Genomic DNA, 20,977 nt, shown 5'->3' with positions numbered 1-20,977 from the left:
GTGTATATTTTGAGAATAGTCTTGTAAACTCTTCAGAGGCCTAATAAAAATCTCAAACTATTTTTAAACTTTAATGAATATAATTTTCCGTTCAAATTAATGAAAATACTTACTGAGTACATACTTCGAACTTCATGTTCTTAGATCGAGACCTTTGATTGAGAATTTGTGTAACTTTTAAGAAGATGCTTTGTGATATATGCTTCAAATGATTTCAAAGCGTTTAAAGTTTTCATGTAGCAGGTACAAGTCAAACGTTAAAAGTAACCAATGTTTATAGAAATGTAATTACACTTGTGATGAGAGGCTATGACGTTGTAATATTTGATTCTATTTCACTTTTACTGCATAAAGCTCATAAAAAAATTTGAATCTTTAAATTTTACAAAGAAAGTTAGAATTCCATTGTAAAATTAATTAATAATATAAAAAATAATATAACGTTTTATAAACATATATAAGATCCCTTCTTTCATCGATATCACATCTATCCCACAACATTCAACATCAAATCTGCCATTTATTCTGTCGACGTACTTGTTAGAGGCTTTAAGCTTATAAAGCAAAAAAGCAAGTACACCTGTCAATACATTGCTTGAACCACGAGCAAGGGTATTTAGCCATTTGGGATCTTCGGTACCCTTTCACTAAGATCTTTAGATCGAGTGATAAAAGTTTTTCAAATTTCATTAGATGGTAAAAAATTATCTTAATTTTTAAAAGGTCAAAATATGTGATTCGTTTGATGAAATTTGAAAGCTTCAGATCATTTAATTCGATGATCTTGGTAAAAGAGATTCAGAGAAAATCTTTTTCCAACCATTTCGCCGTACAACAGAAAGAGGATCCTTACGGAATTCTCTTTAAAGAGAATCTCAAAAATTCTCAAATCGTATCCGTTTATCGAAGATTATATATGGTGCGGATCTGAGAATATCCAAAGGCCACAGGAACAAGGGTATTTGGCCATTTGGCCTTGCAACATTCCAAAGGCCACACGACATTACGCCAGTCCGTAGGAATACAAAACTCCACCGCCTTCTGCAGCGACTGCAACAGAATTCGGTTGTTTTCGATTGTCTCACCGATATTTCTAGCCGACATCTCAGAATATCGACGATACTGGGTGAAGCAAGCCGGCGTCAGCGAGAATGGGGGCCTCAACTTCGACGGAGCACAAGGTGCCGAACGAACAGCGAGAGGCGGAAGCCTTAGCAGCCTCCACCGGAGCTCTTCCGATGCTCCAGAAATCTTTCTCCAACCTCGCTGATCCCCAATCCAATGCAATCCCCCTCCACTCCCTGCAGGTAAAGTTGCCCTTTTTCATTTTATGCCTCTATCAACCAGAAATTGAAGCTTTTGGGTCTGACTTTAACAAAGAATCATATGGTTTTTCAGCAATGTTTCCGTTTAACTTACAAAAACCCAGTAGCATGTGAAGGCATTCCATTGCCTGATTCGTTTCCGGCACTGCTGGATCATCTTGGTGGGTCGATTTCGGACCTGTTTTTCGTGTCGGATAAAGGCGGAGTGAATTGGGTTGAGTTCGTTAGGGGATATAATAAGTGTTGTGCAAGAATGTCTGCGTCTGTGTCACTTAACAAGTTGCTGAGAGTTTTTCCTGCGACACTTCGGAAGGCGGGTTCGCCTTCAAACTTGGAATTTGAATCTGATGATGCTGATTGTAAGATAACCGGATCGCTTATGCCCGCGGACGTGCTTATGCTTCTTTGGATGTGTTGGGCCATGTCTTGGTACTCTAGGACTTCGAAAATATCAAATGAGAAACTACATTTACGCTTGCCGGATGTTAAACATGTTGTTTTATCTGCTATTGTTTCGTGCGCTGAAGCTGGCAGTGGCTTGAACGTGTGGGATTGCGACTTCTCGGGCTTGGGAGTTCAACTTCCTGTGGGGAAGTTTCAATCTTGGGTTTTGAAAACAGTGCCTGGTCTCCCAGATTGTTTTACACAGTTTGCGCATGGAATAATAAAAAAGTGTGCTTCTCAGAAGGTATGTAATATCCCTTATCAATTGAACAAAATATTAGGTCTTCATGTTTCCATTTCTCTTATATTTCATTATCGTGTTGCCTTGCCGATATGCTTTCATGTTTTAAAGGTTCATTATCACATAACCTTGGGAGTATCTTTTATGTATTTCGGTACTTGCTTATACAATGAGTTACTTTTCTAGAACACTTAGTTTTCACCATTCTATAAACTTGGATATATTTTTTACCTGAATGGCATTGATTTTAATGGCAGGATGGACAGGAATGCTCAACTTCTTCAGTGGCAGATAATTCCTCCACCATGGCAAACAGTTCCAATCTTTTGTCCCAAGGAATGGCATGGGCGATTTCCCTCACATTGAGAGGCTCAATTAGTGATGAGATGTCAAAACTATGCTTCCCCCACAGTGACGTTCATGGAATAGATAAGAACCTACTTTACAGGTTTGTCATTTTAACCTCTTGATTGATCTTTTGTGTTTGAATTCTTGACAATCCATTCAGTTTCCATGTTACTCGACTCTGTTCTGGAATGATTAAATTCTAAATGAAGTCTTGAATATTAATTCAATACCAGTATATACAAGCATAATATCCTAAACATACTTTTTCATTGTTTTCTGGTCTCTGATGTCAATCATTGTAGTAGATGTGTTTTTATTTTTTTATGAAAAAGTTTGCATTAATGCATCCTTACTGTTATTTTCTTGCAAAGTTTGCATATATGCATCCTTACAGCTAGAGGATGGTGTTTAGAGTCTTCTAGGAAAATCTCTTGCAAATCCAACTTTAATCGGTTAAGAGGCATTCTGGGTAGTCTTCCTTTAATCTGATCTGGAAATCAAAGGTCCCACCTAAGTTTAAGGTTTTAGCTTGGTTGGGGTTCCATGGGCTGGTGAACACTTGCGACTTACTCCAAAGGAGGAGGCCGGGATCCTTTTGGTGGCCACAATGGTGTATCTTATGTTCGAGCTCAGGAGAGAGTGCTGATCATGTCTCATGTCATGCCCTCTTAGCTGGAAATTGTGATTTTTTTTATTCAATGATGTTAATGCTTGCTGGGTGGTACCAAAAGACTGCTTCTCTTTTTAGTGACAAGTTTAAGATTTTAGGTGGTGGAAGAAAGCTAAAGTGTTCTGGAACTGTTTGGTGATAGCTGTTGTTTGGGCTATTTGGTCAGAAAGGAGTCGATGAATCTTTGATGATGTTAGGGGGCTGGAAGTGGAGGCAGTGTGAGAGAAAGTCAAGTTTTGGGCGGCTCTTTAGGCTCATGTTTCACCTGTGTTTAGTAACACATCTTTATCTGATCTTGTTCAAGATTGGAAAGTTGTAGTGTCATGATTATCTAGACTGTCTTTATTAGATGTAGCTAAGTCAAATTTTATCTTGTTTGCTAATGGGTGGCTAACTTGACCAATTATATTTACAGTTTTTTTGTTTTGGAAAAAAGTTTCATCTTTTCAAATAATAATAATTAATAATAATAAAGCATCCTTACTGTTATTTTATGACAGATTGCAGTAGGAACGAGGCTAAGATTTTGTGAGCAGTTCTTTTACCTTTTTTACTGTCTAGTGTGTTTGATTGCATACTACTTTGCAGGTCCTCTGTTCATGGCAGAGGGTTGAATAGATTCTGGTCCAATGTTGAGGGTTACCAAGGGGCACTGCTCATGCTGATTTCTGCAACTTCCAGAGATGCCAATGATGATAGAGAAAATGAAAGAAAATGGATTGTAGGTACACTCGCGTATCAAGGTTTTGAAAACAGGGATGCTTTTTATGGAAGTCCAGGAAATCTATATGCTATAACTCCAGTCTTTCATGTGTATCCACCTACTGGTATGCAATGTAGAGGAAAAACGGAAGGAGGGGTGATCTAGTTTATTTTCCTTTCTTAAAATTGTTGAGTAGAGGCTTGTGAGGCTAACCAAGTAACAAAATATGACTGGTGACAGGAAAGGAAAAGAACTTTGTGTATTGCCATCTGCATCCCACTGGCAGGGCGTATGAGCCGAAACCAAAGCCTGTGGGGATAGGATTTGGTGGAAGTATGGGAAATGAAAGAATTTTTGTTGATGAAGATTTTTCCAAAGTTACTATTCGCCACCATGCAGCTGACAAAACGTATCAACCTGGCTCCCTGTTTCCTGATCAGGTATACAAGATTGTTGCATTTGACTCTTAACGGTGACTAAAAAATCATGATGGCTAAGGTATGCTGGGTTAACTTTAATTGAATTGGTGGTGCAACTCAGGGCTTCCTACCTGTTGAAGCTTTGGTTTCAGAAGTTGAAGTTTGGGGGCTTGGTGGAAGAGGCGCAAAGGATGTGCAAGATTCATACAAGAAGAGGGAACAACTTTTCAATGATCAAAGGCGGAAGGTAATCCATATACTTGGGACACGGTCAATAATTTCATCTTAATTTTAATACCGCGGTTGTTTGCCTCTTTTAGGTTGACTTGAAAACATTCGGGAATTGGGAGGATTCACCGGAGAAGATGATGATGGACATGGTCACTGACCCAAATGCAGTTCGACGGGAGGATCGCTAAATAAAGCCGCATATGATGCACTGCAAATTTGTGGTTTGCTTTCTGGTATTTCTGGCTGGTCGCGTTGTGATTGTTTGTAGAAATACCGAATTGTGATTGTATTTAGAAGAAAGAAGTCAGCTGGTTCTAGATGATGAATGTAAATAATTCGTAAAAGAAACTAGTATAATGGATATAAGTTTAATTCCACTAAACGATCCCTTTTACTCTCGTCGGACTTTTTCAAATAACACTTGGGGATGTTTAGATATAAAACTGACACGATTGATGACAATCTTTATCACTCGTAAGCTTTACCATTGTGAGAAAATGTCAGCATATTGTTTGTTTTAAGCGTCTAAATAACATTGCTCTGCCAAATATTTTTGTCTCGGGTAGTTGACTGCCATTGCAAGACGGACAGCATATGATATCTTTTTTAAATTACGTCTCTTGATTTTATGTATCAGCTACATTTTCTTTTTAAATCCATAAATTAGATATCTGAATCCAATCTTTTTTTTTCCTTTATTAATTTAGATGTTAGATTAGAAAGCCGACATGGTTAGAAAAAGCAAAGACTCAAGCTGAGACATTAAGAAAATAAATACAACAACAACAACAACAAAGCCTTTTCCCACTAAGTGGGGTCGGCTATATGAATCCTAGAACGCCATTGCGCTCGGTTTTGTGTCATGTCCTCTGTTAGATCCAAGTACTCTAAGTCTTTTCTTAGGGTCTCTTCCAAAGTTTTCCTAGGTCTTCTTCTACCCCTTCGGCCCTGAACCTGTCCCGTGGTCACATCTTCGAACCGGAACGTCAGTAGGCCTTCTTTGCACATGTCCAAACCACCGTAACCGATTTTCTCTCCTCTTTCCTTCAATTTCGGCTACTCCTACTTTACCTCGGATATCCTCATTCCTAATCATATCCTTTCTCGTGTGCCCACACATCCAACGAAGCATCCTCATCTCCACTACACCTACGTGTTGATGCTTCACCGCCCAACATTCTATGCCATACAGCATTGCCGGCCTTATTGCCGTCCTATAAAATTTTCCCTTGAGCTTCAGTGGCCTACGACGGTCACACAACACGCCGGATGCACTCTTCCACTTCATCCATCCAGCTTGTATTCTATGGGTGAGATCTCCATCAAATTCTCCGTTCTTTTGCAAGATAGATCCTAGGTAGCGAAAACGGTCGTTCTTTGGTATTTCCTGATCTCCGATCCTCACCCCTAACTCATTTTGGCCTCCGTTTGCACTGAACTTGCACTCCATATATCGGCTTAGGCGAGGACCTTTAGATTCCAACACTTCTCTCCAAAGGTTAAGCTTCGCGTTTACCCCTTCCTGCGTTTCATCTATCAACACTATATCGTTTGCGAAAAGCGTACACCAAAGAATATCATCTTAAATATTAAGTTTGTGATCTTCGCTAGATTGCTCCGGTCATTAGTGTGGATAAGTATGTAAATGGATAGAGACAGGAAGCAAACACAAGATGTACGTGGTTTACCCAGATTGGCTACGTCCACGGAGTAAAGGAGTTCTCATTAATTGTGAAGGGTTTACACAGTATATAGGTTTAAGCTCTCCTTTAGTGAGTACAAGTGAATGATTTAATACAAATGACATTAGGAAATATTGTGGAAGAATGATCTCGTAATCACGAAACTTTTAAGTACCGAAGTGTGGTATCGTCTTCACTTGCCTTATCTGTCTCATAGGTAGATGTGGCATCTTCTTTGGAAGTACTCTTCCTCCCTCCAGGGGTGGTATCTTTAACTGGTGGAGATGCACAAGGTAATGTATCAATTTCACTTGACGCTTACTTGTAGTTTCAAGCTTGGTCAAGCGCGATACAAACCATGTAGTAGGAGTCCCCCAAGTCGCCGAGCTAGGGGATCTGCTGAAAGAGGTGACAGACAAGGTAAGCAATCAGAGCTCCAAGCAATCAGTCCCAGATCAGAAGTTTGATTTCGAGTTCCGGCTGATTGTTATCCTTCTCCTTATCTTGCAGGTAGCATGAAGGATAAAGAGAAGAAAAGGAGAAAAGGTGATATGAGATACTTTTGCTTTTGAAGAAGTAACTTTCCACAGGCTTATTCTTGAACTGGGCTGGAGGGTTTTCTTGTTTCCGCCAGAATATAAGGCCGGCTGAAGAATTTGAGGGTCAAAACAAGTCCATCAAATCTAGAGTACGTTCGACCCTGCTGATATGGGATACTTTTGCTGTTGACAAAGTAGTGGATGTATCGGCACATGTTCTGTTGCGCTTGTCTCCACATGCTTCCTTGTATCCTTTTCACTTGCCCTATTTGTTCCTCAGGCAGATGTGGTATCTTCTCGGGAAGCATAAGATGTTGAAGATGAGTACTCGAGAGCAATGGGGTTCCAGGCAGTCAGTTCCGGACTGGAAGCTTGATTCCAAGTGCTGACTGATTGCTCTCTTTCTCCTTGTCTTGCAGGTAAGAACAAGGCCAAAGGAAAAGACAGGGAAAAAACATGATATGGGATACTCTTGCTTTTAACCCTGATGATATGAGATATTCTTGCTCTAGTGTAACTTGTTTGCAGAGGTATTCTCGGGGGGAAAGAAAGCTGAGTATTTCGAGAGGCTTCGTTGGGAGTGCCCTCTCAAATATGAGGAAGGGTTGAGCATTTTTGCAGGTCTGCCTGTCCGTTGAGGATGGAGGTCGACATATATAGGAGTCTCCCTAACAAGGAGTAATACTATTCTTTTACCCTGCTTAGTCATAGCACGGTAGTGGGAGCTGCCAGCTTCACGTGTTTTAACTCTGTCAGAGCACTTTGAAAAAGTGGTCTGTGGTATCTGGAAAGCTGATGTTACGTGTGAAGATTACAGACAAACTTTATCCAAGGAGATCTGGCTCTCGAAGTTGAGAAAGCGGTGTGAGGATTACAGACAAGCTTTATCTAAGGGGCTCTCGAAGTTGAGAAAGCGGTGCCTCTTTGGTTTTCGAACAAGCAATCCTGTCGGGGATCTGTCTCTCGAGATTCGGAGAACGGTGCCTCTTTAATTTTTGAGAAAGCAATCCAGCTAGGAGTCTGGCTCTCGAGATTCAGAGAGCGGTGTCTCGTCGCTTTTTGAGAAAGTAATCATGTTGGGAGTCTGGCTCTCAAGATTCGGAGGACGGTGCATCTTCGATCTTGAAGCAAGCAATCTTGTTGGGAGTGTTTTCTCGAATGTGAGTAAAGGTTAGGCCGGTTTGCTAGTCTACCTTGCCACGGAGCACAGAGGTTGACCCACAGGGACTTTCCAATTATCCAGCAATGGTCCTATTCCTTTACCCTTGTGGGTAATAATATGGTAGCTAGACCTTCAAAATTTATGTGTCTAAACTTTGTTAGTGCTGTTTCTTTGCTATTCTTTTACCTTTCTTGGTCATAGCGATGTAATGGGAGCTGCAAGCTTCACGTGTCTAAACATTGTCAGAGATTTTTGGCAAAGTTATCTGTGGTACCCGTGAGCTGATGTTGTGTGTGGAAAGTGAATGATTGAACAGTAACATTCACGTGCTTTCTACTTCACTAGAAATCTTCGACAGAATGCCCGTAATTTATGCAAAGTTGAGTGTGCATGTGACAGGTGCTGACAAGGCTGAAAAAGCAGGTGCCTCTTTGATTTCTGAGATCGGCCTTCGTGGTCTTTGAGCAGCCCAGCTTTTGAGAAAGTAAGCGCCTCTTCGATTTCTACGATCGACCTTCGTGGTCTTTGAGTAGCCCAGCTTTTGAGAAAGCAAACGCCTCTTCGATTCCTGAGATCGGCCCTCGTGGTCTCTGAGCAGCCCAGCTTTTGAGAAAGCAAACGCCTTTTCGATTTCTGAGCAGGCGCCTCTTCGATTTCTGAAGCTCCATCGAGTGCTGATTTTTATAGAGGCTGGTATTAAGTTCCAAAGCACACTTGAATCTCTACCAGTAGAAGCTCCCTTCTTGCATTTCTAAGATCTTGATTTGTCCGACCTCTTTTCTCTTCAATACCTTTGAAAATGTCTGGCCCCTCCGACCGTCGTTTTGACTTGAACCTTGTTGAAGAGGCAGTCACGCATTCTCCAGACAACATATGGCACCCATCCTTCTTATCCCCTACTGGTCCTCTTACCGTTGGGGATTCCGTGATGAAGAATGATATGACCGCTGCGGTGGTGGCCAGGAACCTTCTCACTCCCAAAGATAACAGACTACTTTCCAAACGGTCTGATGAGTTGGCTGTTAAGGATTCTCTGGCTCTCAGTGTTCAGTGTGCAGGTTCTGTGTCTAATATGGCCCAACGTCTATTTGCTCGAACCCGCCAAGTTGAATCATTGGCGGCTGAAGTTATGAGTCTCAAACAGGAGATTAGAGGGCTCAAGCATGAGAATAAACAGTTGCACCGGCTTGCTCATGACTATGCTACAAACATGAAGAGGAAGCTTGACCAGATGAAGGAATCTGATGGTCAGATTTTACATGATCGTAAGAGGTTTGTGGGTTTGTTTCAAAGGCATTTATTGCCTTCGTCTTCTGGGGCTGTACCGCGTAATGAAGCTCCAAATGATCAACCTCCGATGCCTCATCCTTCTAGGGTGCTGTCCAGTACTGAGGCTCCGAATGATCCCCCTCCGGTGCCTTCTCTTTCTGGGGCTCTGCCGATTGCTGAGACTTCTCCTAGGCAACCTTTGTGAAGGCTCCCTCTTGTTTGTTTATTTTGACTCGTGTATATGTACATATTTGTAACTTCTTAGAGATATCAATAAATAAGCTTTGTTTCATTTCAACATATTGTATTAAATACACCAAAGCCTTCTTCACTAAGTGCTTTGAATTTTTGTTTTGTTGAAGCTTGTATGTTGAAGCTTTGTGAGTAGAGCATGTAGGTTGAGGTAGTGTTCCCTTAATTTCCCGAGTGGGGAAAACTTCTCGATTGGAGACTTGAAAAATCCAAGTCACTGAGTCGGGTCGGCTATATGAATCTTAGAACGCCATTGTGCTCAATCCTGTGTCATGTCCTCCGTTAGATCCAAGTACTCTAAGTCTTTTCTTAGAGTCTCTTCCAAAGTTTTCCTAAGTCTTCCTCTACACCTTCGGCCCTGAACCTCTGTCCCGTAGTCGCATCTTCTAACCAGAGCGTCAGTAGGCCTTATTTGCACATGTCCAAACCACCGTAACCGATTTTCTCTCAGTTTTCCTTCAATTTTGGCTACTCCTACTTTACCTCGGATATCCTCATTCTTAATCTTATCCTTTCTCGTGTGCCCACACATCCAACGAAGCATCCTCATCTCTGCTACACCCATTTTGTGTATGTGTTGGTGCTTCACCTCCCAACATTCTGTGCCATACAGCATTGCCGGCCTTATTGCCGTCCTATAAAATTTTCCCTTAAGCTTCAGTGGCATACGACGATCACACAACACGCCGGAAAAAGCACTCTTCCACTTCATCCATCCAGCTTGTATTCTATGGTTGAGATCTCCATCTAATTCTCCGTTCTTTTGCAAGATAGATCCTAGGTAGCGAAAACGGTCGCTCTTTGGTATTTCCTGATCTCCGATCCTCACCCCTAACTCATTTTGGCCTCCGTTTGCACTGAACTTGCACTCCATATATTCTGTCTTTGATCGGCTTAGGCGAAGACCTTTAGATTCCAACACTTCTCTCCAAAGGTTAAGCTTCGCATTTACCCCTTCCTGAGTTTCATCTATCAACACTATATCGTCTGTGAAAAGCATACACCAAGGAATATCATCTTGAATATGTCCTGTTAACTCATCCATTACCAACGTAAAAAGGTAAGGACTCAAGGATGAGCCTTGATGTAATCCTACAGTTATGGGGAAGCTTTCGGTTTGTCCTTCATGAGTTCTTACGGCAGTCTTTGCTCCTTCATACATATCCTTTATAGCTTGGATATATGCTACTCGTACTCCTTTCTTCTCTAAAATCCTCCAAAGAATGTCTCTTGGGACCCTATCATACGCTTTTTCCAAATCTATAAAGACCATGTGTAAATCCTTTTTCCCATCTCTATATCTTTCCATCAATCTTCGTAAGAGATAGATTGCCTCCATGGTTGAGCGCCCTGGCATGAACCCGAATTGGTTGTCCGAAACCCGTGTCTCTTGCCTCAATCTATGCTCAATGACTCTCTCCCAGAGCTTCATTGTATGACTTATTAGCTTAATACCCCTATAGTTCATGCAATTTTGTATGTCGCCCTTATTCTTGTAAATAGGCACCAAGGTGCTCTTTCGCCACTCGTTTGGCATCTTCTTCGTTTTCAAAATCCTATTGAAAAGGTCAGTGAGCCATGTTATACCTGTCTCTCCCAAGGCTTTCCACACTTCAATCGGTATATCGTCTGGGCCCACTGCTTTTCTATGCTTCATCTTCTTCAAAGCTACAACCACTTCTTCCTTCCTGATTCGACGATAAAAAAAGTAGTTTCTACACTCTTATGAGTTACTCAACTCCCCTAAAGGAGTACTCCTTTCATGTCCTTCATTGAAAAGATTATGAAAATAACCTCTCCATCTATCTTTGACCGCGTTCTCTGTAGCAAGAACCTTTCCATCCTCATCCTTGATGCACCTTACTTGGTTTAGGTCCCTTGTCTTCTTTTCCCTTGCTCTAGCTAGTTTATAGATATCCAACTCTCCTTCTTTGGTATCTAGTCGCTTATACATATCGTCATAAGCCGCTAACTTAGCTTCTCTCACAGCTTTCTTCGCCTCTTGCTTCGCTCTTCTATACCTTTCACCATTTTCATCGGTCCTATCCTTGTATAAGGCTTTACAACATTCCTTCTTAGCCTTCACCTTTGTTTGTACCTCCTCATTCCACCACCAAGATTCCTTTTGGTGTGGAGCAAAGCCCTTGGACTCTCCTAATACCTCTTTTGCTACTTTTCGGATATAGCTAGCCATGGAATCCCACATTTGGCTTGCTTCCCCCTCTCTATCCCACACACACTGGGTGATTACTTGCTCTTTGAAAATGACTTGTTTTTCTCCTTTTAGATTCTACCATCTAGTATTTGGGCACTTCCAAGTCTTGTTCTTTTTTCTCACTCTTTTGATATGTACATCCATCATCAACAAGCGATGTTGATTAGCCAAGCTTTCCCCTGGTATAACTTTGCAATCCTTACAAGTTATACGATCCCCTTTCCTCATTAGAAGAAAATCTATTTGTGTTTTTGACGACCCACTCTTGTAGGTGATCACATGTTCTTCTCTCTTCTTAAAGAAGGTGTTGGCTAAGAAGAGATCATATGCCATTGCAAAATCCAAGATAGCTTCCCCATCCTCATTTCTCTCCCCAAAACCATGGCCACCATGAAAACCTCCATAGTTGCCTGTCTCCCTGCCCACGTGTCCATTTAAATCTCCTCCTATAAATAACTTCTCAGTCTGAGCAATTCCTTGCACCAAGTCTCCAAGGTCTTCCCAAAATTTCTCCTTCGAACTCGTATCCAACCCTACTTGAGGTGCGTACGCACTAATCACATTGATGAGTTCTTGTCCTATTACAATCTTGATTGCCATGATTCTATCTCCTACCCTCTTGACATCTACAACATCTTGTGTCAAGGTCTTGTCCACAATGATGCCAACACCGTTTCTCGTTCTGTTTGTACCTGAATACCAAAGCTTAAACCCTGAGTTTTCTAGATCCTTTGCCTTAAGACCAACCCACTTAGTTTCTTGTAGGCACATAATATTTATCCTTCTCCTCACCATAACTTCCACTACTTCCATAGATTTTCCCGTTAAGGTTCCTATATTCCACGTTCCTAAACGCATTCTACTCTCTTGAACTCTACCCTTCTGTCCTAGCTTCTTCACCATCCCCCGTCTAATAGGATCAAAGCACTTCTTTTGTGTGTCCTGTGTAAAGTTGATAGGAGCATATCCTCCCAAACAACTTTGAGTGGAGTCGTTTGAAAAGAAGTTTCTATGGCCCCCTTGCTCATTTAACACTGCATCCGGGTGCCGATCCATAATTATCATTCAGGGGTTCCAGTCCTCGATGTCAAAAAAATTACGTTGAGGAATTACAAGATATATACACAGTACACTCTAATGCAAATCAATACAAGACCACGACCGAGTTCATGCTGAAACACATATCAAGCACGACGCTTACTAAGACGCCAAGAGTTAGGTTCATGGTACCTATCATATAAGGGTTCAACTCGTTCCTGACGCTTGCGCTTACTCATCTTTGTAGGATCTGATACTTTGAAGAACCTTGGAGCCAGTTCTACCAGCCATTTGGGGTCGACGACCATCACCTCGCGCGCATGTACTCCTTTGTAGTCATAACCAGCTCATGGTAGATGACCCAATCTGGTTGTCTCTGGAAGAGAGCACTGCTTGGGTGAATATAAACTGGCTGGTTCTCGACTAGGGTTCTATAACCCTCATGTGGGTCATTTCTAGCACCATGGAAGAAAAAACCTGCTGTAATTGCCTTCCTGATCTTTGTAAAATTCTTTCCTGCACTGACCACGTCCAATTTATACCTGAACTTCACAATCAGTAGTCAAATCGCAATTTCATGTTCAAATCCTAATACTGAACTTTGATCCATTGGCCGGTTCTCTACTTTACATTGTAAAATAAACGAAAACAAGGAAGTGATAGTAGAGCGTTACATTGTATGTAATACAAACAAGAAAGGACTCTGATGCTACGAGTGTAATGCTTTTTATGATGATGCTACATTGTGCTATCCTGGAGTTTACGTGATGATGTTATGACAATTGATGAGGGTCCATTAATGGTGGAGGGGAACGTGCCTCCTCTATCAAATGTTCTGAGATAACTCTATCAACAATTGATGAGAACACATCTTAAGAACAACAAATGGGAATTAGCTGCAGTGTAGACAAAACGGAAGTTACCAAGATAGATTATAGAACACTACTCCCTATAAAAATGGCGGTCAGAGAGTACTGGTGAGATAACTCTATGAAAAAAACAAAGTTGAAGTCACATGACAATTCATAATGACCCTCATATACCAGGTCTCTAGATTGTAGCAAATAAACTAGGCCTGAACAGCAGTTAGCATTTCCATCAACTAACAATAATTGGATTTCTATATGATGCAATTACAAAAAGATGGCAAACCAGAACATGGTCATTAAATTTTTCAAAACCTTGCATATACATGTTAAACCAGAAGACAAAAAAATAACCCATGCAACCACTACATACACAAAAGATAAACTAGATGAACAAGCATGACATGACAGCGAGATGAATCAGAACTACATACTTGTCCATGATGCTCAGAAGCTGTTTTCTGACATCTTGTGCCCTCCTCAAGGAACGGGACTGAACAAAGTTCTCAAAACACCATGGACCTGAGAAATTCTTAGCTTTCCAAGCCTCATAGACTGCAAGTAAAGTCAGATGGTCTCCCTCTGGCTGGAAAAACTTAGCTCTCTTCTGATCAGCCTGGGCTTGTTTTTCCCTAGGCCTGTAAAAGATATTGCCAGTCTGAATCATTGCAATGATGGTCAAGATCTCATCACTACATCTGAGGTCCACACTAGCGAGAAGCATTTTAGATAACGGTGGATCAAGCGGAAACTCAGCCATTTTCCTGCCCAATTTGGTCAGCAGCCCCTCCTCATCCAGTGCTCCTAAACTGTACAGTTGTTCCATGGCAGAAATGAGTGATTGGGGTGAAGGAGGATCCATAAAATCAAAAGAGAGGAGATCATTTATCCCTATGGCTTTCATCGTGAGGGTGGTAGTTCCAAGATTTATCCTCTGGATTTCTGGAATTGAAGTAGGGGACATTTCATTGCGGTATGCACTCTCAGTGTAGAGACGGTAACATTTCCCAGGCCCTGTGCGTCCGGCTCGCCCAGCTCGTTGCTTGGCTGATGCTTGTGAAATTAGAGTAATGACAAGTGAATCTAGCCCCTGCTTTGGGTTATAAACATTTTGCTTTGCAAATCCAGGATCAATGACATAAAATATCCCATCAATGGTCAGCGATGCTTCAGCAATATTAGTAGCCACAACCACTTTCCTCTTCCCTGGTGGGGCATGATCAAATATCCTTGACTGCATTTCACTAGGAAGGGCACTATATACTGGTAATATAATTAACTCAGGAACATTTTTACCTAGACCTTTCATCCTTTCATAAAGAGACTGGCACGCAAAATCAATCTCTTCTTGTCCAGTCAGGAAGAGAAGGATGTCACATTCAGGTTCTGTTAAGTGGATCTGTAGAACAGTGATCAAAGCTACATCAAGGTAATCACTTTCTGGCTGCTTGGTGTAGAGTATCTCGACAGGAAAAGTTCTCCCGGGGATAGTGAAGATGTTACAGTTGAAGAAATAACCTGAAAACTTCTCTGCATCCAAAGTAGCAGAGGTGACAATCAAACGAAGGTCTGGTCTCCGCTTCACAAGCTGCTTCAGTAATCCAAAAAGAACGTCCGTGTTGATTGTCCTCTCATGAGCTTCATCAAGCATGACCACAGAGTATTGGGAAAGGTTCTCATCAATCAAAATCTCATTAAGAAGCATACCATCGGTCATGTACTTGATGACAGTATCTGGTCCAGTGCAATCCTCAAAACGAATAACATAGCCAACTTCCTCCCCCAAACGACAACCAAACTCTTCAGCCACCCTCTTGGCTACAGACATTGCAGCAACCCTACGAGGCTGTGTACATCCAATCTTGCCCTTTGTCGTGTAACCCGCTTCTGCAAGATACTGTGTTACCTAGGTTGTCTTACCAGAACCAGTCTCACCAATGACGACGAGCACTTGATTCTCATTCACTGCCTGAACCAATTCTTTCTTCAGCTTGTATATAGGCAAGCTCTGTCTCTGTTCCTGAATTGATAACTTGGACCTCTGCCCAAAGCTGATGGTTTTCCCAAAAGCATCATTCTTCCACTCAGGCATATCATACGCGGACAAACCAACACCTCTAAGCTCTTGGGCAAGATGCCTCTCACCAGTTTCTGACATTGGATCTTCCCAGGGACGATTCAGATCCTTTGGGATGGAATCCAACATAGTTCTTTGCTGCTGCTCTCGCACTTCTCTACGCTCCTTAATGAGTGCAGATTGAAGTGCAGCTGCACGACTCAAAGACCCTTCGGGATTCTTAAAGATTTTGACAGGCGACATATCCACTGAATACCTGGTTTGCCCATTCAAAAAGGCTGGCTCTTCTTCAGCTCTCTCTTCCTGGTATAGCATCCCATCTGCTTCATCATCATACATTGGGTACTCTATCACACTCAAAACACCTGAGGCAATTAACTGTTTGGCTTCCCACTTTTCAGGCGAACTCATTCTCTTTAATGGCCGGCGTGATGGACCAACATCATCCTCTTCCATAATCCTAATCCCAGAAAGACCCGTCCTAGTCACAGGTCCGTCTCTGGACACTGACATATTGGTCCTATGAGCATCATCCTCTGAGCTCTTCTTCAATGGAAGCAAATCCTTCCCAGAATGCTGATCAACATCCTTCATTAAAAGGCTTAACTTCTGACCCGAAACCGAAATCACCTTCACATAAACTTCCTGATCCCGCTTCACCACATCCTTAACATTACTAATTCGCCGAGTTGCCATTTGTGAAACATGAACCAAACCTTCATTCCCTCTCAAATCATTTAACTGAACAAAGCAACCAGTGTCCATCACTCTCGAAACCCTACCCCTATACACCTGGTACAATTCAGGCTCATCGGAAAGGTTCTTACTAGGACCATTCTGCCTATCCCTATTACCTCTCCTAGCATCTTCATCCACTCTATCATTTCCATTCTCTTCATACCCATCTCTCTTATGTTTATCGTATTGATCTGTATACCTCATTCTTTCCCCGACATCATCATTATATTGTGAATCTCTATGATTATCGTCTCTGTCATGCCTATCCTCTTCCCTGTCTCTCCGACCTTTATCCCTAGCTCTGTGCCTATCACGATCTCGATCTCTATCTTTATTTCTATCTCTATCTCCATCCCTATATCTATCTCTACCTCTCTGCCTATTGTCTTCGCGCTCTCCATCCTACTCCTCTAAGCCGGTGTGCTTCTCCCTGGTCTCCAGCTCAATTTCCTTATCAATTTCCTTGACTCTATCTCTATTATCAGCAATAGCCAAAGCCTTAAACTTGGTTTTCTTACCTTCAGAAGCGCCGTCTTCCTTCGAAGCATCCTTCTTCGGCTTCGGCTTCGGAGGAAGGATTGCGTGGATGATAGTGATGAGTGTACGGACAAAGTAGTCCGGCATCTCGGCGCCGTTCGCCTTCAATCGGGTGTCGAATTCGTCCACCGTCTCACAGCTCCGTCCGATTTCGATGATGAACTCCGCCAGAACTTTGTCCCCAAACCTTAGATGCGTTTCGAGCTCTGAACAGACTTTGGAGACCAGGGAAAGGTACTCCAACTTCTTCAGACCGTCGTCGGCAGCCACCATTGTTTCCGGTAGGATTGATCGATTCGAAGACGAATTACGGCGAGGTTTTGCGATAAATTTGATTAAAAGGGGGGAAATTTTCAGTGGTTATAACAATTATTAAGCGCTTTTGGTTGCCAGTACCTTTGATTTGAGTTGCAGCGATTAGCACCAGGGATGGGCATGGCCCGGGCCGGACCGGTAGTTTATTTAAGAAATGGAATCGGATTTAACTCGGTTCGTTTTAAACGACCCATTTCTTACGAGTCCACAAATTCCATTTTTCTCTTTTGATTTTTGTTAACAGGCCTTTTTGGTATGCAGACGGGACGAGACAGAACGGGACGAGACGGGACGAAACGGAGAGAGAGTAAAGATGCCCTCGGATGGAAACAAGGAGGAAGAAGAAGGAGACAGAGATGTTATAATTTTGTGTTCCACGGATGTGGAACGAGTCGTTCCAGGAGGTGAGGCGGAGCGAAAATTTACCCAAAATTTGTCCCGTGGAATAGCGCGTTCCACCCGTTTTAGGCGCACCAAACGTGGAACGGAACGCTTCGTCCCACTCTGTTCTATCCCGTCACACGTACCAAACGGTACCTTTATGAATGCTTAAAATGACGGGTGCTCAGCTGGAAGTCCTTTTGTGAATACTACTTTAGCTATTGTATTGCCACATCTGACAATCATAGTATTTCTTGCCTTGAACCTCTTAACATAATTGTGGATTGACTCATTTGAATCCTTCTTGATGTTGAAGAGGTGGTCAAACTTTTTGTAGAACAAGTATTCTTTAGTGAAAACAAAGATTGTTGAAGTTCCAGATTGATCATGGAATCAGGGTGTAGAACAAGTCTTGCACCTCACCTTGTAAAGTTGTAGCAAAAATTTTGCACATAAGTGCATCATTGTTCTTGTAAAGAATCATAATATTTGCGGTAATGCTTGAGATGTCCCTTCGAATTCTCGTGTCCTTTGAATAGAGTGAAGTGAGGCATAGTGAACTTGGGAGGTGGATTTGTCTGCTCAATCTCATCCATGAATGGTGACCGACTGATTTGGTCACATCTCTTCTAAGTATTTCGTTCACAGCCTCAATTCCCTGGAATTCGCTCAGTTAAGATCCTTTCTACTTCCACCTAGATTTGCCATTGATGGGGCAATGGTGCCTTAGGCTATCCCCTGCGGTGGTTTGCAGGCATGTACTACTATTCCTGACAACTTTCTTGTTCATGTCGTGGTTTCGGAATACTCTGCTCATCTTTGGCTGTTGAGTGAGCTGCTCGTGTTTGCACGTCATTGAGTGCTAGTTAGGTTTTGACCTTGCATTTTCTCAAGCTTTTTCATGTTCTCTATGTCCCTTACTCTGATGTGTGGTGAGAGAAGCTTCTTGCGAGCTAAGTCAGGAGGGGACACTACGCTTAGACTCAAGTCTTGAGTAACTTTTAGAGCGTGGACATTGTTTTTTTAACACTTTTTGGAATGGAACCTAAACTACCTTTTGGTTCTCCCAAAAAACAAACATTTATTTTTGAACCAATTCCAACTGTTAATGTACACACGCATGCGTGCCAAGTTAAGAACGAACACTTTTCTATGTACCAAGGTGGGATAAAATGTTTTCGCAAGGGGCAAGGTAAGAGTGCACGCTGCCTAAATGCTCAGTTCGAGACTATTTGAGTGGCTCAGTTTAAATTTTCTTGAGAAGTTGACTCACCAAAGTAGTTTGTTGCACGAGTGCACTTGTAAGGTCTGTGACTTGTCGGGGTAGGTTTGAGTCGCCATTCAGAGTAAAGGAGGTAGATTGATAGACAGCTTTGCGAGTACTGGAAGTATAGTGGACATTGGGCATGAAATTTGAGTTGGGTTGAGTAAAATCGGCCAAAAAATAGGGTGAAAGTACCTCTAGTTCAACTGCTGGTTCGTGGGTCAAACTGAATGATATTTTCTATATCGAATCCTGTCAAGAGTCTTATTCCAATTTAATTGAATTGACTCTAGACCAGTTAAGAGGCGCAGAGCTGGGTACAGCATTGAGATCTTGCAGAATGAGCTTGTGTGGCCTAAGCTTAGGAGGCATGCTTGACTGTAGCATTAAGTGTTGATGTTGCTGTTTGGGCAACCTATGCTGTATCAATTGTTATGGTTGTTGCTGGTGATGAGATGGTGGTTGTGGTCGAGGCAGGGTTGGTGACAGTCGTCCACGTCTATATTTCGCTACGTGGAACAGCGAAGTGGGGCTAAGGCCTTCTTGTTGGTTCCATTTATTATGATTTTAGAATTTCTTAGTATGTTTTCCTTCTTCTAGGACACATGAATCAAGGAATTAAAAAATTTGGAGATTAGATACTGTTGACCCTAAAAACTACCAAGCCGATGTGGCGCGCAGGCTGAGTAATTAATAAGCTAACTACGTCCTTCGGCTGTATACGGGCGTGCCAACTCGTTGGTCGAGCTTGGCCAATGAGTAAAATGTGTTGATGTTGCGTTGAGTGAGCTGCTGACTTCTTGATCTCGCGACTGCAGCCGAGGAAGGAACACGTCTTGGCTTTCAGGCTCTAGAGCCTGAAGACAAGGCTACTAGTTTTGCGAAGTTCATAAATCATCGACGCCGGATTCTGTCACAGTGATTATATTCGTTAAAGTATAAGCACACCGAATCGACACCAGACTATATGAGCACAAGTACTTAAAACAAATGTACATCTTGATTATGAAAGTGGTTCGACCGTCAGAATGCCGAACTCTAAAGCTTACTTATGAGTATCTGATCATAAAGGAACTTAGCGTTCAATGTGCTGAGCCCTAGTAAACTGTAACACCTTACCTCGTCGAAAAGGCTAATGAGATGACCTCTGCTAATAAAGACTGAGAAGTCTTTCTCGACCGAGACTTGGATAGATAACCAGTCGGCCTCGACGCAGTGCTATTTATCCAAACTGAAGGTGTTCCGCGGTTGGCTGGTTCTACAGTGATAGTGTTGTTTATCCAAACTGAAGGTATCACCGGTTGCCTTCACAGTGCTGTTTATCCAAACTGAAGATGTGTCGGCGGAAAAGGAAAATAAAAATCTCAAGGTTGTTGAGAGGTTTCGTGAAAGCGAGGGTTTACGCAGGGCAATTTGTGTGTTGAATTGGAGGTCCTCCCTTTGTTGCGGAATGCCTTGATATTTATAGAGATCTGCAGGTCCAAGTTGCGAAAACCAATCCTAATTGCACTGTGACTCTGAGTTTTTATTGGTTGCCAACCCCACGTCTTATCAAAAGTTGCCATCATCTTGCAACCTGATGCAATCTTGTTTTTAATTAATAACCTTTATCCATTATCATCATAACCTTTATTCATCATCATAACCTTTATCCATCATCATAACCTTCTGCCGAAGACCACGCATACATGATGACTCCTTCACCAACTTAAACTTTAAAAAGTAACTTTAACTGATGAAATATAATCACCATATTCCTTAGATATAGCCACATACACCAATCCCATCCATGAATTCCAAGTCAACTTGAATTGTACCACCCACTTTTATATCATAAATAGGTCTTTGGTTTTAATAATAATCGGCCACGTAGGAGATTGCATGCACCTGGGGCCTGATAAGATGAGCCTATTCGAATGTCTTCGCACGCGCCTCTGAAGACGGATCAGATCATCTTTTCCCAAAACAACCAACTGGATATATCAAATATTAAGTTTAAATATCCTAGTTATTATTAAGAGATAATATTATGATTAAAATCACAATATCATTTCTCAATACTAACTAAAAATCATTTCAACCACTTTATCATCCAACAGCCTAAAATCATGCTCATTCAACGGTCTCGATTGCACGAGCCGATGGTGTAAAAACGGGTTCAAACAAATACTTTAGAAAATTCAAAGAGTTGGAAATTCAAAAAGAATTGTTAGAGCTTCTTTAAGATTTGAATCAAGCTATCAATGAAAGCACCAATTTGT

At 41.9% G+C, this 20,977-nt stretch overlaps 1 protein-coding gene and 1 pseudogene across 1 annotated transcript; one reads left to right on the top strand and one right to left on the bottom strand.

Moving 5' to 3' along the window:
* The first annotated feature begins 941 nt into the window (after positions 1 to 941).
* On the top strand, positions 942 to 4,843 carry LOC126582034 (uncharacterized). Its single transcript, XM_050246004.1, has 7 exons — positions 942 to 1,307; positions 1,399 to 2,013; positions 2,268 to 2,458; positions 3,617 to 3,855; positions 3,972 to 4,171; positions 4,272 to 4,397; positions 4,471 to 4,843. Exons 1-7 carry the CDS (start codon positions 1,152 to 1,154, stop codon positions 4,567 to 4,569), a joined length of 1,626 nt encoding a protein of 541 aa, XP_050101961.1. The 5' UTR covers positions 942 to 1,151; the 3' UTR covers positions 4,570 to 4,843.
* A 7,708-nt stretch (positions 4,844 to 12,551) lies between these two features.
* On the bottom strand, positions 12,552 to 17,149 carry LOC126582033 (probable pre-mRNA-splicing factor ATP-dependent RNA helicase DEAH5; annotated as a pseudogene).
* Positions 17,150 to 20,977: the final 3,828 nt, after the last annotated feature.

The sequence above is a fragment of the Malus sylvestris genome, chromosome 9, assembly GCF_916048215.2.
Source record: "Malus sylvestris chromosome 9, drMalSylv7.2, whole genome shotgun sequence".
NCBI classification, from domain to species: Eukaryota; Viridiplantae; Streptophyta; class Magnoliopsida; order Rosales; family Rosaceae; genus Malus; species Malus sylvestris.
The sequence above is the reverse complement of the archived record's forward strand: the minus strand, read 5'-3'. Positions and strand labels throughout refer to the sequence as shown.